The sequence below is a fragment of the Schistocerca americana genome, chromosome 10 (genome assembly GCF_021461395.2).
Source record: "Schistocerca americana isolate TAMUIC-IGC-003095 chromosome 10, iqSchAmer2.1, whole genome shotgun sequence".
Taxonomy (NCBI): domain Eukaryota; kingdom Metazoa; phylum Arthropoda; class Insecta; order Orthoptera; family Acrididae; genus Schistocerca; species Schistocerca americana.
In genome coordinates, this window is record NC_060128.1 from 151,334,487 (window position 1) to 151,349,922 (window position 15,436).

The 15,436-nt window shown below is 39.5% G+C and overlaps 1 protein-coding gene across 2 annotated transcripts in view; it reads right to left on the reverse strand.

Annotated features, from left to right (window-relative positions):
• LOC124552467 (protein timeless homolog) overlaps positions 1 to 15,436 on the reverse strand; it is a 480,403-nt gene that overhangs the window by 20,293 nt on the left and 444,674 nt on the right. For both annotated transcript variants that reach the window (XR_006967921.1, XM_047126741.1), the window contains exons 22-24: positions 12,701 to 12,803; positions 7,908 to 8,054; positions 5,511 to 5,792 (exon numbers count right to left, since the gene is read on the reverse strand). Coding sequence is in view for 1 of the 2 variants with exons in the window: in XM_047126741.1 (XP_046982697.1) it covers positions 5,511 to 5,792; positions 7,908 to 8,054; positions 12,701 to 12,803 (532 nt within the window). In the remaining variant the exon portion in view is untranslated. The remainder of the gene's footprint in view (positions 1 to 5,510; positions 5,793 to 7,907; positions 8,055 to 12,700; positions 12,804 to 15,436) is intronic.

The window sequence follows — 15,436 nt, forward strand, 5'->3', positions numbered from 1 at the left end:
TATGTACACCTTGGAAACATAACTGTTCCCTTAGAAACATGAAGTTAATAAGGAATATATTTTTTAAAGCTCAGATATTCACAATCACTGTACCAGACAGCAAGAGAATTTTCATGTTAGCTTACAGACACTAATAGATGTCAAAAAGAAACTATCGTATGGGGATGGATGTGCTTGACAAACTTCTTGACACTATAAAAACTATCATTTATGGACATATCCAGAGTTCCACTGCATTTATTCAGTAAAATAAATTTTTAATAACACATATCAGTAATATCCGTTTCATTAATGGTGGTCTTCCAGGTGTCCAGCTGGATTGTTTCCATTTTATGCACAATATTCTGATGACCAACCCAGCCATCTTCTTCAGGTACTACAATTTTTTCTGTTACGTTCCCAATCAGATTATGAGCTACAGTTGATCTCATGTGGCTATTTATAGACGAGTTCAAGTCCTGACACTAACTATGCCCTTTAGGGCCCTTTTGCTTATCAGAGCCCGCACTGATAATTCTTGAAGCATGTATTCTTTCAGAGTTTCCCAACTCCAGTACATCCAAAGGCCAGAGAAAAATTATTAAAATAAAGGCTGCCCCAAGTCTTGTGTAAACTGAACCTCCACTTTTTGTGTAATTGCTTTGCCCTACTAAGGACCACATGAAATAACTTATGTATTCTTTCTTTTCTCCTTTTTTTATTTCCAGTAATTTTTCATTCTCTCCCTATGTTTTTCTCATCTTTCTTCTGTCCTTGCTTCACCTACCTTTTTCTTTGTTTTCTCCTGGAAGCCCATGAAACTTTTTACTTTTGCTCTGCACCTTTCTGTTTTCCCATTTCTTCCTCCGTGATTTCCATTTCCCTCACATCCACTTTAACATCTTTATTCACGTCACTAATGTTTTGGGGTTTCTGTTAAAGACATTAAAAATTCTTTTTGTTAACCTGTTTTCATCTAGCCCTTTTAGGTGTCCGTAGAATGCAACTCTTCTTTTCCCCATCGTGTCTGATATTTGCTCTGTTTTTTCATAAACTTCTTTATTACTTCTTAAATTCCATTTCCCATGCTTATATTTTGGTAGCAAGATTTCACTGACTATTTTATTTTCTTTCTTTTTTATTTCACACGATGTTTGGCTGTGTTTAACAAAAGGCGTTCTGTCGCATAAAGAGATTCTGGTTTAAAGACAGTACTGCAGTGCTGAAGTACTGCATTTATGGAAATATGGGGTGGCGCACAAAATGTGTTACCAATTGTTTCTTTCACAATTTACGACACACATTAGATATCCCGCTGGGATTTCTACAGCAGTCCCAGCAGAGCTTGGAAAAACAAATGAGTTACGAAATGACATGTAATTCACGATACTGCCGCTAGGAGACTAGTAAGCAGCAATGGCAGACAATGGAAGACTGACGACACAGCAACGATTGGCATTTATGTTACTTTTTCATGAAACGAAAAGCCTTGTTGTGACTCAGAGGCGTTTTCTACGACAGTTTAACACACGACGTGTCCCTTGCAACAAGACCATCCACAGGCTGTACGACAAATCTGTACTGGAAGGAACAGTATTGGAAGCGAAGCGACCTCAGCCTAAGCCTGTTTGTTCGCTGGAGAATATTGAAGTGGTACAAGTTGCTGTACAGAAAAGCCCCGGGAAATCGTGTAGAAAGGCAGCAGTGCAACGGAATATCCAGATGCTCTGTTCAACGCATTCTTAAAAGTGACTTCCATATGTACCCATACAAGATGACCTGTGCACAGAAGCTCACTGAAGAACACAAGCAGCAGAGGCTACTGTTTGCTCATTGGGCGGAGGACAGGGAAGAAACTCTCAACAATGTTTGGTTTTCAGACGAGGTGCATTTTCATTTAGACGGTGTGGTTAACAAACAAAATGTAAACCCACAAGTGCTTCATGAACGACAACATTATGCTCCGAGGATTACAGCGCGGGCAGCAATTTCCAGTCATGGACTAATTGGACCCTTTTTCTTTGAAGAAACTGTGAACAGTTAGCATTATTTGAGCATGCTTCGTAACAGCTTTCATTCCACAGCTTCTTGCTACAGCCTTGCCCTTCAACACACAGTGGTTCATGCAAGATGGAGCAAGGCCACATACCGCAAACACTGTGTTGGAGTTTTTACATGAGTATTTCGACACGCGGATCATTTCACTCAGGTTTCCAGGTCCCTTCAATGACAGACGAAATTGGGCCCCCAATAGTCCAGACCTCAATCCATGTGACTTTTTTTCTTTGGGAGTACCGTAAGGAAAAAATTTTCCCGAAATGTCCACATGATTTAATGGAGCTCAGAAGACTTATTCTTCAAGCTTGTAGTGAAATTACGGAAGACATGTGCCGAAGGGTAATCACTAACTTCAGTGTTCGTTTGAAGGAAGATAGGAAACAAAATGGTGGACATATTGAGCATGTGCTGAGTTAGAACAAATCTCCATGGACAGCTCTTCATTGTAGTAATGTTCCTTTCAGATTGTATCGACAATAAAGTTTATACTCAAAAACAAAAAGGGAACACATTTCGTGTGCCACCCTGTAGATTTCTTGCTATAGAGGTTTCTTGTTAGGAGAAAATCAACCTCCACTTTCCTTGCCCTTCCTAGGTTAGCTTCTTTGTCTAAAACATTTGCTTGTATTGTTTCACCTAGATATTTAAATTTTGTAGCCATTTTTTTCTACCATAATAAGTTTCCATATGTTTCGGTGCCTCCTTCACATCTGTCATGTACTCTGTTTTTTCAAAAGATATATGAGGGCTGTTCAGATGGTAAGGTGACTTTTCAAATTGCGCGCATAACATACATTTGATTATCGATCTTTTCTTTTATGTTGTACACATGTCCCACATATCTTCACAGTTTCAGCATACTTTGTTTGTTTTTGACAGATACAAAGGATAGACTTGTTTTGGTGTGCTCAGTGATTTTCAATTATTATTAAAAATGCAGCAAAGAATTTGTATAAAATTTTGTGTGAGAAATAGAATCAACTGCTCTAAAACACTTGAAATGATGACAGTGCCATACGGTGAGTCTGCTTTCAGTAAAAAAAAATGTTTGCAATTGGTACAAGCTCTTCCAAGATGGCCGAGAAGATGCTATGATGAACCTCACTCTGGACATCCCAGCACATCAACAACAGATGATAACGTCAAAGCTGTGAAAATTGTTTGTAAAAGCATCGAATTACCGTAAGAGAAGTTGCTGAAGATGTTGGCATATGTGTCGGCTCGTGTCATCAAATTTTTTTGGAAGTTTTGGGCATGAGACGCGTGTCATCGAAGTTTGTTCCAAAACTTCTCAATTTTGATCAGAAGAATCGTCGATGAACATTGCTCAGAAGCTCTTGAATGACGTCAATGATGGTCCTGATTTGCTCAAAAGGGTCGTAACTGGTGACAAAACATGGGTATACAGTTATGACATTGAAACCAGAGCACAATCATCCCAACAATGGAAGCACACCGGAGAGCCAAGACCGAAAAAAAAGCACACCAAGTTCGATCAAATGTCAAACTTTTGCTCACTGCCTTGCCCCCCCCCCCCCCTCCCCCTGTTTACCATGGCATAGTGCATCATGAATTTGTGCCTCAAGGTCTTACGCTCAATGAGTATTACCTTGACGTTATGTGCTGTATGCGAGAAGCAATACACTAAAAGCGTCTGGAATTGTGAAAAAACAGTTCATTGCTTTTGCATCACGACAATGCACCTGCTCTTTCATTATTACTTGTAAGAGATTTTATGGCCAAAAACAACACGACAATCACGCCTCAGCCACCATATTCACCGGATTTGGCCCCCCTGCGACTTTTTCCTGTTCCCAAAACTGAAGAGACCTATGAAAGGACGAAGATTTTCAGTGATTGAGGAAATAAAAACCGCATCGCTGGAAGTGCTGAAGGCTGTTGCAAAAAGTGCTTATGAGAAGTGCTTAGAGGATTGGAAGAAGCGTTGGCACAAGTGTTTTGTATGAGAGGGGGATTACTTTGAAGGGGACAACATGAATATTGACAAATAAATAAATATTTTTTCAAAAAAATATAAAGTCACCTTACTTTTTAAACACACATTGTATTTAGGACTGCTTTTGAAGCTGTCTCTTGTAGGAGGTTTATCTGCATTGTTGCATATATTACCCATTCAGCACAGACGGCAGACCACTTGCAAAAGCCAGACAATCCAAACTCAGATTATCCCCTTTTCTCCCAGTTGTGATTCTTCTAATTCCTTTTTCTTTTCTTCTTATCCTCTATTCCCTGATGGCCTTTTCTAGTACACAATTCATCTCAAAAGCCTTGTAGGTTTTGCCTCCCCTTTTGTTAGCTTTTCCAACATCGTTATTTATGTATACTCTTCAATTACACTGTATCAGAGACTTGGTGTTTGCAACATGTCACCGGTATTGCCGTATATCGTTTTATGATTACATTAAAAGCATTGCTCAGTGACAGCTGACTTGTTTGGTTGTTTTAATCGAATGTGTTGCTGACGTCACTTGCATCAGTTCAATATAATATAATCATGAAATGAAATAGGATGAGGTCAGTATCATTATAAAAATCCCAAGTTTCTAGGAAAGCATAATCAAGGAATCAGACAAAGTAAAGCTGTTGGAGAATCTGATAAACTGGGATGGAAGTTTCAATTTAAACAAGGCTCAAGATCCAGCACTCATGTCCACCTGAGCTGGAAAATGCTGAAAGAATGAGCACTTCACAGGATACAGAACAGCCATGCAGAACGAAAGTGCATTAATGTGCATAGTGGGCATCGAGAGTTGAACTTGGTTATAAACAGTAGCACGAGACCAACAGTAGTCTAGAGTCTGGTTGGAGTTGAGGCAGTGAGTACACATGATAGGAAAATTCGCAGCAACTAAAGGAAAGCTAATGGTTCACTTGTCAAAGCAGTAATAGATGTTTTCCTACTTCTAGACCCTTCCCACACTGTTACATACTCAACAACTGCACTGACCTCTCTTCTTTCCAAAACTATGTCTCTATTTGAGTGACCCTTATTAATAAATCTTGGTCCTATGCCAACTATCAGGTATCTGTTTCAGAGTACTCATTATATGAGAAACAAGTTTTACATTATGGTGCACAAATCTTTAAACATTTACCGGTAGGAAACTAAAGTAAACAAGTACTTAATTAGGCACACCTATAACAATGGTAATGGCGCTATTTCTTCTTAATAAATGGCATTATGAACAGAAGCAACACACTGTTTTTACTTTATTGTAACAATTAACATGTATTTTGATACCCTGCACTCATCTGTTGATTTTCCATAGTTACGTGAATAAGAGAAGCTTACTAATGCAAACTTTAATCACAGAATCGACAACCGATAAAAAGACCAACAGTTACTTAATGCATGAAAATGTATCTATCACAGTATTATGAGGATATGTCCTGTATTCAAAAACAAGTAAAGAGGAGAGTGGGCAATGCTGGCACGGCAGATGCCATCTGACCTTTATCCACGAGATCCCGCAGTATACTGGCAAGCTCTGCCGTAGAGACTGCAACCGGCTTCCTGGTACTCTTCCCCGCAGTGCCGCGCGGCTTCCTCGCCGCCCCCGTCGCCTGGCCCCCCTGCCGCTTCTTCGCAGGCACTGTGGGACGCTGCTTGGCACGTGGGGGTGGAGACGCACTCCTACTCCTGCTGCCGTCAGACTCTGAGTCGGAGGAGTCGCCGGTGCGGTCACTGCCACTCTCACCTTCACTGTTGCTCGCGTTCCTTGATTTGTGACGACCTGGGAAGAGTGAGGAAATGTACAGGCTGCATTACACATGTCGTATAACAAATTTCTAATCAGAACTAACTGCACACTTTCCATGAAGATTAATAGACTGGTTGATAATGTTCTTTCATTGTTACAACACAATCGAATTAGCATTTCACAGTCTGACAAAAACCTTATGGCACTACCAAGTGCTCATGGGACAGTGTCATCAAAAATAATTTTTTTTTTTTTCTTCAAACTATGTCACAGCAAAAGTCAGCAACTGCACATCATTATTATTACTTATTTTTCATTTTGTTAATCATGGCAAGATTAGGGACATCAGGCATTCCAAATATTTTACAATATGTTCATTAATGACATTGTAATTCTGTCAGAGACAGCAAAGGACCTGGAAGAGCAGCTGAACGGGATGGACAGTGTCTTGAAAGGAGGATGTAAGATGAACATCAACAAAAGCAAAATGAGGATAATGGCATGTAGTCAAATTAAATCGCGTGATGCTGCGGTAATTAGATTAGGAAAACAGACGCTTAAAGTGGTAAATGAGTTTTGCTATTTGGGGAGCAAAATAACTGATGATGGTCGAAGTAGAGAGGATATCAAATGTAGACTGGCAATGGCAAGGAAAGCATTTCTGAAGAAGAGAAATTTGCTAACATCGAGTATAGATTTAAGTGTCAGGGAGTCATTTCTGAAAGTATTTGTGTGAAGTGTAGCCATGTATGGAAGTGAAACGTGGACAATAAATAGTTTAGACAAGAAGAGAATAGAAGCTTTTGAAATGTGGTGCTACAGAAGAATGCTGAAGATTAGATGGGTAGATCACATAACTAATGAGGAGGTATTGAACAGAATTGGGGAGAAGAGAAATTTGTGTCACAACTTGACTAGGAGAAGGTATAAGTTGGTAGGACATATTCTGAGGCATCAAGGAATCACCAATTTAGTATTGGAGGGCAGCGTGGAGGGTAAAAATCGTAGAGGGAGACCAAGAGATGAATACACTAAGCAGATTCAGAAGGATGTAGGTTGCAGTAGGTACTGGGAGAAGAAGAAGCTTGCAGAGGATAGAGTAGCATGGAGAGCTATCAAACCAGTCTCTGGAATGAAGACCACAACAACAACAATACATTCATTAACACACATTAATACAAAAAATAATGTGATACTTCAGCATAGTCAAAGACTAAATCATTTAAGTGTCATCAGAATGAAATAACTGTACCGTGTAATCAGTAAAATTCCATTAAAACGGTGTGCCGGACCGAGCCTCGAACTTGGGACCTTTGCCTTTCATGGGCAAGTGCTCTACCAACTGACCTACCCAAGCACGTTTGTGACCCGCCCTCACAGCTATACTTCTGGCAGTCCCTCATCTCCCACCTTCCAAGCTTCACAGAAGTTTTTCTGGATACCTAGCAGGACGGGTTCCATTGCAGCACATAGTTTTAACCCACCAAGAAGTTTCAAATCAGCATACACTACACTCCAAAGTGAAAATTCATTGGAAAAAATCCCCTAGGCTGTGGCTGAGCCATGTCTCTGCAGTGTCCTTTCTTCCAAGACTACTAGCTCTGGCCGGCCGGTGTGGCCAAGCGGTTCTAGGCACTTCAGTCTGGAACCACGCAACCGCTACGGTCGCAGGTTCGAATCCTGTCTTGGGCATGGATGTGTGTGATGTCCTTAGGTTAGTTAGGTTTAAGTAGTTCTAAGTTCTAGGGGACTCATGACCTCAGATGTTAAGTCCCATAGTGCTCAGAGCCATTTGAACTACTAGCTCTGCAATGTACCCAGGAGAACTCCTGAGAAATTTGGCAGGTGGGAGACAAGGTACTGGTGGAAGTAAAGCTGTGAGGGCAGGTCGTGAGTTGTGCGAGGATAGTTCAGTTGGTGCAGCACTTGCCTATGAAAGGCAAAGCTCCCAAGTTTGAGGCACGCTCCAACACACAATTTTAGTCTGCCAGGAAGTTTAAACTGTACTTACTGACTCCATACAAACTAGGACAAAATTATTTGCAAGGAATGGTGTTCCATTTTCTGAAACCTGACACACTTAAACGTACACACATTCTGGCTGACAGCTAACATTGTGGACAGGTATTTGTTTTCAGTTCTACATACTTTTTCCAGGAGCACCGTCAGACTTGCGTGCCCGTTTCTTGCGAAGCTCCTTTCTGTCTGCGACGAGACCCAGCTCGACTATTTTATCCTTTACTCGGTTCTTAGGTCTCTTCACATCCAGTCGAGCCAATATACAGTCCAAAGGATCTGTGGGGGAAAATGGCATTCAGACTTTAAAACAAAATTAGACAGTACACTTGCAACATGCAAAACACAGATTGTAACAACACTGTTCATGCAATTCTATTTGTTTGGATATTTAAACGAATGATAGAAGGTGGGATGTGCATAATCATTAAATGAAGAATCAAGACTCATTTTCTGAAGTAATATAGCAAATGCAAAGACTCATCTTCTGAAGTAAGTGCTGCAAAGTGCAGCATTAGGTTGCTGAAAATACTAGAGGTATTCTACCTGAAACAACAGAACGGCATACTTTCACCTACTTTCATACTACACCTAACACACATTTTTTTCACTTGCTACATAAACAATATAAGGAACTTCAAAATTGTTTTTCAAGCTGCATTTTTCAAAGTCTTAAGGTTCAAAGTATAATTTGCTCATGGTTGATAACAGCTGTGTAAGTATTTTTTGTGGAAACATTCTATTTAAGTACAAGTTCAAAATTTTAAGATTCAGAAAAACAATGTGCATTTTAAATTTGGCTGAGCTAACGAGTTTTTGCTTTCAGATTGTCACGCCTACTACACAAAGAACCTCCTTTCTAAATTTTGTAATTCTGGAAATATCGCTACTGAAAAATGTTTTTGCATAAGTATTCCAACTTAGGAACCAAAATCTATTAAAAACGTAGTATTGCTATCTTGTAGCCTAAATTTTTTCTCTGTCTGAAAATGTATACGTTTACACTGAAAACATGTTAGATAATGAAATATCTCGATGGGCTTTATCAGAAAATTGGGAGATAAGTGAAATCCGTTCCAGGAAATCCTAATATTAATGTCATTTAAAGAACATATGTCAACAGCTCATCAAAATAGCTTCCTATGTTTTGCAAAAAGGCACTTCTCTTCAAATTTCACTTGAACATACTCCAACTTCTCATAGAGATGATAGCAACAAATGCACTAAAAAATACTAACATATTTTATCCATATTCATTTAAAAAAGGGATGACAATTCCTATATCAATGTCCAAGTTTAGTGCATCAAAATCCTTCAACAATACATCGCGCCTGGAGTGTTGGAACAGGAAAAGTAGGGTGTGAAAGGTAACTGTGAAATATAAACAAAGGTGTGGGATAGACATGCAGATAATGTGTGCTGGAGTAGAAAGAAGTCAACAGTCATCAACAGATTATTTATATGACAACCAAGTGCTCAATTTTTCTTCTATGCAGTGAGCAGATATCTTTCCCCATATCATAGTTCACGTTTTATCCACAATTTACTAAAACTAATAGTGAAAGACACACACATTATCCTACAAACAAGCCAAAAATTAAGTGTACGCAAAAATATTGTAAATGGAATTTGTCATTTCCTAGTACATTAAAGTGGTCTTTGGGAAAGTTATCCTCAATCTGAAGGTTTGGTCTGAGCACTTTGCTATATTAGGTAAATATCCTTGGTATTATCAAACAAGGCAGTTTTATAGGGGACCCACAGATTAATGTGAAATCTGAACAAATGTGCAATGTGGCATTTGTGACACATGCAGGGCACTGGCAGAGCAAAAGAAGCTATAAATGATGGAAATTTATGTGGAGAGATACTGAAACTTTGGTGAGTCTGCATTTATATCTACATCTAGACCGGTACTGTGCAAATCACATTTAAGTGCCTGGCACAAGGTTAATTGAACCAGCTTCACAATAAATCTCTATTATTCCAATCCCAAAAAGCACATGGAAAAAACAAACATCTGTATCTTTCTGTGCAAGCTCCAATTTCCCTTATTTTATTACGGTGATCATTTCTCCCTGCATAGGTTGGCATCAACAAAATATCTTCACATTCAGAGGAGGAAGTGGGTCATCAAAATTTTGTGAGAAGATTCCGCAGCAATGAAAAATGTCTTTGTTTTAAAAATGTCCACCCGAAATCCTGTATCGTGTCAGTGACGCCCTCTCCCCTACTTTGTGATAACACAAAACATGCTGCTTTTCTTTGAACTGTCAGACTATGATATACTATTAAATGGGTCAATGAGATTAGAGCACACAAAGGGTGAGAATCTGGATCTGTGTATAGGGCCATCAGTTTTAATCCACTTCAGAGAAACAAAAAATTTAGTTTACATGATTTTTAGAGAGATGAAAGAAGTGGTACACCAGTTATTCTGTCCCAAGTACTAGTTCACTGCCAATCTGTATGAAAACAAATGGGTGGAATTGTATCTCTTCACATAATAGCAGTTTCTCTTCAGATGTTTCATACCAATTATCTAGCATAAATCAGCGAAGGGCCAAACACATTTTTTTAAATGGCATAACAGAATAACAGTGACTGTATTTAATGATATAACTGGAAAAATCAGTCCAGAACTGTAATCATCATCATCATCTTGGACAGTTTCCAGCCACTGGCTGGGTCTGTCGGGAACACAAGCCTCTCCATTGTGTTCTGTCTTTCCACCATTCCCCCTCTTCCACCTTCGTCCAGTTCTCTCCTCGTCACACATTCCTTCACTCCCTTCACCCATCTATCTCTTGGTCTTTCTCTGGGCCTCTTCCCCTCCAGTTGCAGATCAAACATCCTCTTTGGAATTCTTCCCTCATCCATTCTCTTCATGTGTCCATACCACTGCAGTCTTGATTTTTCTATCCTGTCCTGTACTGGTTCCTCCTTTAGTCTTTCCCTCACATACACATTTCGCAATCTGTCTCGTCTTGTTACACTCAACCTGCTCCTCTGGAACTTCATTTCACTAGCCTGTATTCTACTTTTGTTGCTTTTGTGCATTACCCATGTCTCACTTCCGTATGCCAATATGGGGACAAAGTAGGTTCGGTATATAATTCCCTTGGACTTCTGTGGCACCTCCTTGCTCCAAATAAGCCCCCTAATGCATTTGTAGAACTGCCCTGCTTTTCTGCACCTTTCATTTATTTCCATTGCGTTTCCCCCCTTACTTTCAATCATGCTTCCCAGGTACTTGAAGTTCTCTACCACTTGTAGTTTTTCCCCTCCACAAGTTATATCCACATTTGGCCTATTCTTCTTCCTTGTTGTGACAATTATTTCACTTTTCTTTGCAGAGAAATGCATTCCATATTGTGCTGCCGTTGCCTCCCATACATCTAACTGCTCTTGCACCTCCTTCTCGCAATTTCCCCATAACATCAGGTCATCGGCAAAAAGCACTGCTTTCATTTTATTATCTCCAATTGCACCTGATACTTGCTGTAGGATTTCATCCATAACAATAATAAACAATAAAGGCGAAAGTGCACTTCCCTGTCGCAGCCCATTTTCCAGCTTGAACCATGCATAAACTGCATGGTACTGCATGGTTCCAGAACTGTAATAATTATTTATTTCTTCCTGTAATTAATGTCGGTCTAAATGACCGTCTTCAGGCTAGAAGCTCTGCAGTCATGTGGGCTGGTTCATAGAGCTGTTGTGAGTATCAACAGGCATTAGTCACCAACTGCAGTGATTGGCTCCACAAGTGTTGGGTTGGCAGAAGAGCCAACACCGTGTTCTACATCTACATCTACATTTATACTCCGCAAGCCACCCAACGGTGTGTGGCGGAGGGCACTTTACGTGCCACTGCCATTACCTCCCTTTTCTGTTCCAGTTGCGTATGATTCGCGGGAAGAACGACTGTCTGAAAGCCTCCATGCGCGCTCGAATCTCTCTAATTTTACATTCGTGATCTCCTCGGGAGGTATACTAGGTGCTACTAGTAGGGGCCGAAATGCAGGCGTTTTAGCTCCCGCAGGCTGGCGTGAGGAGGGAAGGACTATACTGACGTGAGGTCTGGAACATGACAAGGAATTAGAATTCAGAAAGCGGATGTAATTAGTTTGATACTTAACTTTAATCCATTAATGATGAGCGTCACTCTTGACGGTACATGAGTCACAATATTATCTGTTCAGAAGACATAGTAACTGGATATGGCACCTTGCTAGGTCGTAGCAAATGACGTAGCTGAAGGCTATGCTAAACTGTCGTCTCTGCAAATGAGAGCATATGTAGTCAGTGAACCATAGCTAGCAAAGTCGGCTGTACAACTGGGGCGAGTGCTAGGGAGTCTCTCTAGACTAGACCTGCCGTGTGGCGGCGCTCGGTCTGCAATCACTGATAGTGGCGACACGCGGGTCCGACGTATACTAACGGACTGCGGCCGATTTAAATGCTACCACCTAGCAAGTGTGGTGTCTGGCGGTGATACCACAACAAGTCATCAAGGGGCTCCTGGTCTAAAGATGGCCACTTAGACGCAAATTGCTCACCGGAGTAAATAAATAATTATTGGATCGGTACTGTTTTTTCATTTACACTTTTATTTTATCTTACATTGTGGCATGTTTTTGTGATGTTAACTGTTTTACAGTCAACGCTTCACTGCTTAGTTATTAAACTGCTCCCTTGCTGCCAGCAATTTGAAGGTGTTGCTTTTGGATGTTACTTCTCAGCACCTTTCCTTCTACCCTGTTTTCACTTTAACACCTCACAAAGAAAACCTGGATTCAGAAAACTAAGTCTTCCACTTTTACTTCAATGCTTCAATTTTTGCATATAGCATGTACACCTTTTGCATCATAGGTAGTTCTTAGTTTTCACATTGATAACTGTATTACAAAGTTCCCACTAACCCATAGCGTCTTTGAATTCTTCAAAAAACTGCCTCAGCTGCGCTTCTTCAGCTTCAGACCACTCTTTCGGAGGTCGTGAACTGCCACCGACCTTGCGACTGCCCTGAAATAGACAAGTCAGTGTGTTTGCAATTAAAAAATACATTGTGTAGAGTGCAAACAGAGGTACAGTAAGCAAATCTGAAATGGTGATAAACTGAAATGAAATAACTAAAGGTAATGAAAATTAGACCAGTCTAAAGTTTGCATTTGTCTACGGTATGGGAAGAGTGGTGTCTCAGAATAAATTGCAACCAATGTTAGGAATCTGTAGACATTATTGCAGTCTTATCAATGTGTTAGTAACCAGTCAACAATGCTTTGATCTATATCCATCAGTGAAGTTCCTATTTTGTGGAAAGCTATTCTTTTTTCTATGTACTATATGATATTAAAACATTTAAAAGCTATAATACTTTCCTCAGTAATTTAAGCACAAAATTGCCCAAAAGAGTGATTGTAAACTGCAAGACAGAGTTGTTTAGCATCTGTAAACTATGAAGCAGAGGTTAAAAAGTGAATTTCAGTCTGTTACTAGTGAGTGAGCACTGACTACATAAATTATAAATACAGTTTAGAAGATTTTTGTTATGATACAGATCAAATGTCAACCAACTGCAGACATAGAAGGCTTCATAGCCACTTCAGTGTAGATAAGAAATATACAGAGTGGCCCACCAAAATATGGGCAAATTTAAAAGTTTCTTTAAACAAAATTTTACTAGCAAAATCTTAAATACTAAGTACTTGTGGGACCAGCAGTGATCACAACAACACATTGTATCCCACTTTGGCATGAATAACAGTCTCAAAATTACAGTCTCACTTGTGCACATGCACAATGTGGTGTAGACAAACTTTGCCTCAGTGATGGTCCTCAATTATACACATACAATACGAGGGTGACAGCTTGCTATTCCCAGTAGTCCGTTGTTTTAACTGTAAAAATAGTGGTGATGACAGCTGTTGAAAGCTTGTGAATTGTAGCTGAACTGATGTATCTTACACACCACGAAGATTTTATTCAGTCATGCTACCCGAAAAGTCTCCGCGGACACTTCAGCTGAACACTGTTTCCTGGATAGCTGTACAATTTTTAAAGGTAGCAACTGCAAGTTAAATGTTTAGGTACAGTGAGATGCAGTAAACAGTTAAAACCCTTTATTATTACAAATGGAGGTAATCAGCGATTGTTACTCCCCCCCCCCCCCCCCCCTCTCTCTCTCTGTAATGAAGCGAGCTGGGATAATTTTACTTCCCCACTTGTTTTGCCATCTGCCTTCTTAGAATTAATTTTTTCACTTTTAACTAAGTACCATTAACACATGTGAGCACAATCTGCATTTCCATAAAAGAGAATGGTTGGATCTGAGTTTTAAAGAATATAACACCAGATCTAATTCTGTGCTTAGTTTTATGTATGTAATTGATTTTGTAATTTATTTTGACTAACTGCATTTTCATAAAAGAGAATGGTTGGGACCTCAGTTTTAAAGAACATAACACCAGATCTAATTTTGTGTTTAGTTTTATGTATGTAATAGATTTTCTAATTTATTTTGACTATTCCTAGTTAGTATCTTTGATTATAGGGAGAAATCAGTAATTGTTTCGTAACTTTAATTCTATTGTTTACTTATAAACAACATAAATACTGTACTAATTATAAACATTTGGGGGAACAACTAATAGTATTCCTAAAGGATCTATCCGGCTCTATTTGCAAACATATTAGCAAAGCCAGCCCTTAATTAATTCCAAAGTAATTCGAGCTAACCCTTGTAGTAGAAGAAACTGTTAAAAGAAACGAATTTTTTGATATTCAGTAAACCGAATGAGTTAACTTGTAATTGTAATTTCTGTAAATTAAACTTCGAACAATGTAAAGTTTCAGCACCTATTATTGTGAGGATATATAAGGGCCCAATTTTAGATCACGCGTCAGTTGGTCCACGGTCGAGTTTCAGACGAAGATCCTGTGTTGGTTAAAATGACAACAATGCATCAGCGTAACAATGAAATAAGTGTTACACCAATAGGCTGTGTGTTAAACCAATGACAGTATCTGCTCCATATGTTCATGATTATTCCGAAAGAACTGTGGACTATGTGGTATGTTTTCATTGTTCGTAAATGTTCAACAGTAAAGTATTGTAACAATATGTAGATGGTCGCCTGCAAACTATTAATGAGGCTTATGGAAAGTTAAAACAATAGTGCACTGGCCATATAACTGTGGGGTTGTAAACAGTGAATGTAAAAGACTGTGAAACGGAACTGTGCATCTGTCGGCTACATCATTTACAGTAGACAGTAGCTGCACATCCAAGCCCTATTTTTTCAGCCACTACGTCTACACCGAGGACAACAAACGAAGAAATAAAGGAGACGAGGATCGCCACATCTCTCTCTCTCTTTCTTGGGGTCATCTGTCTTCTGTTTGGTCTGATGCAGCCCATCACTACTTCCTCTCCTGTGCCAGACTCTTCATCTCAGAGTTGCACTTGCATTCAATGGCCTTACCTAATTTGGATATATTCCATTCTCTGTATTCCTGTGCAGTTTTTCCTCTATACAGCTTCCACTAGTAACATGGATATTGCTACTTGATTTCGTAACACGTGTCCTATTATCCTGTCACTTCTTCTTGACAATGTTTACCGTATGTTCCTTTCTTAATCGATTCTGTGGAAAGAC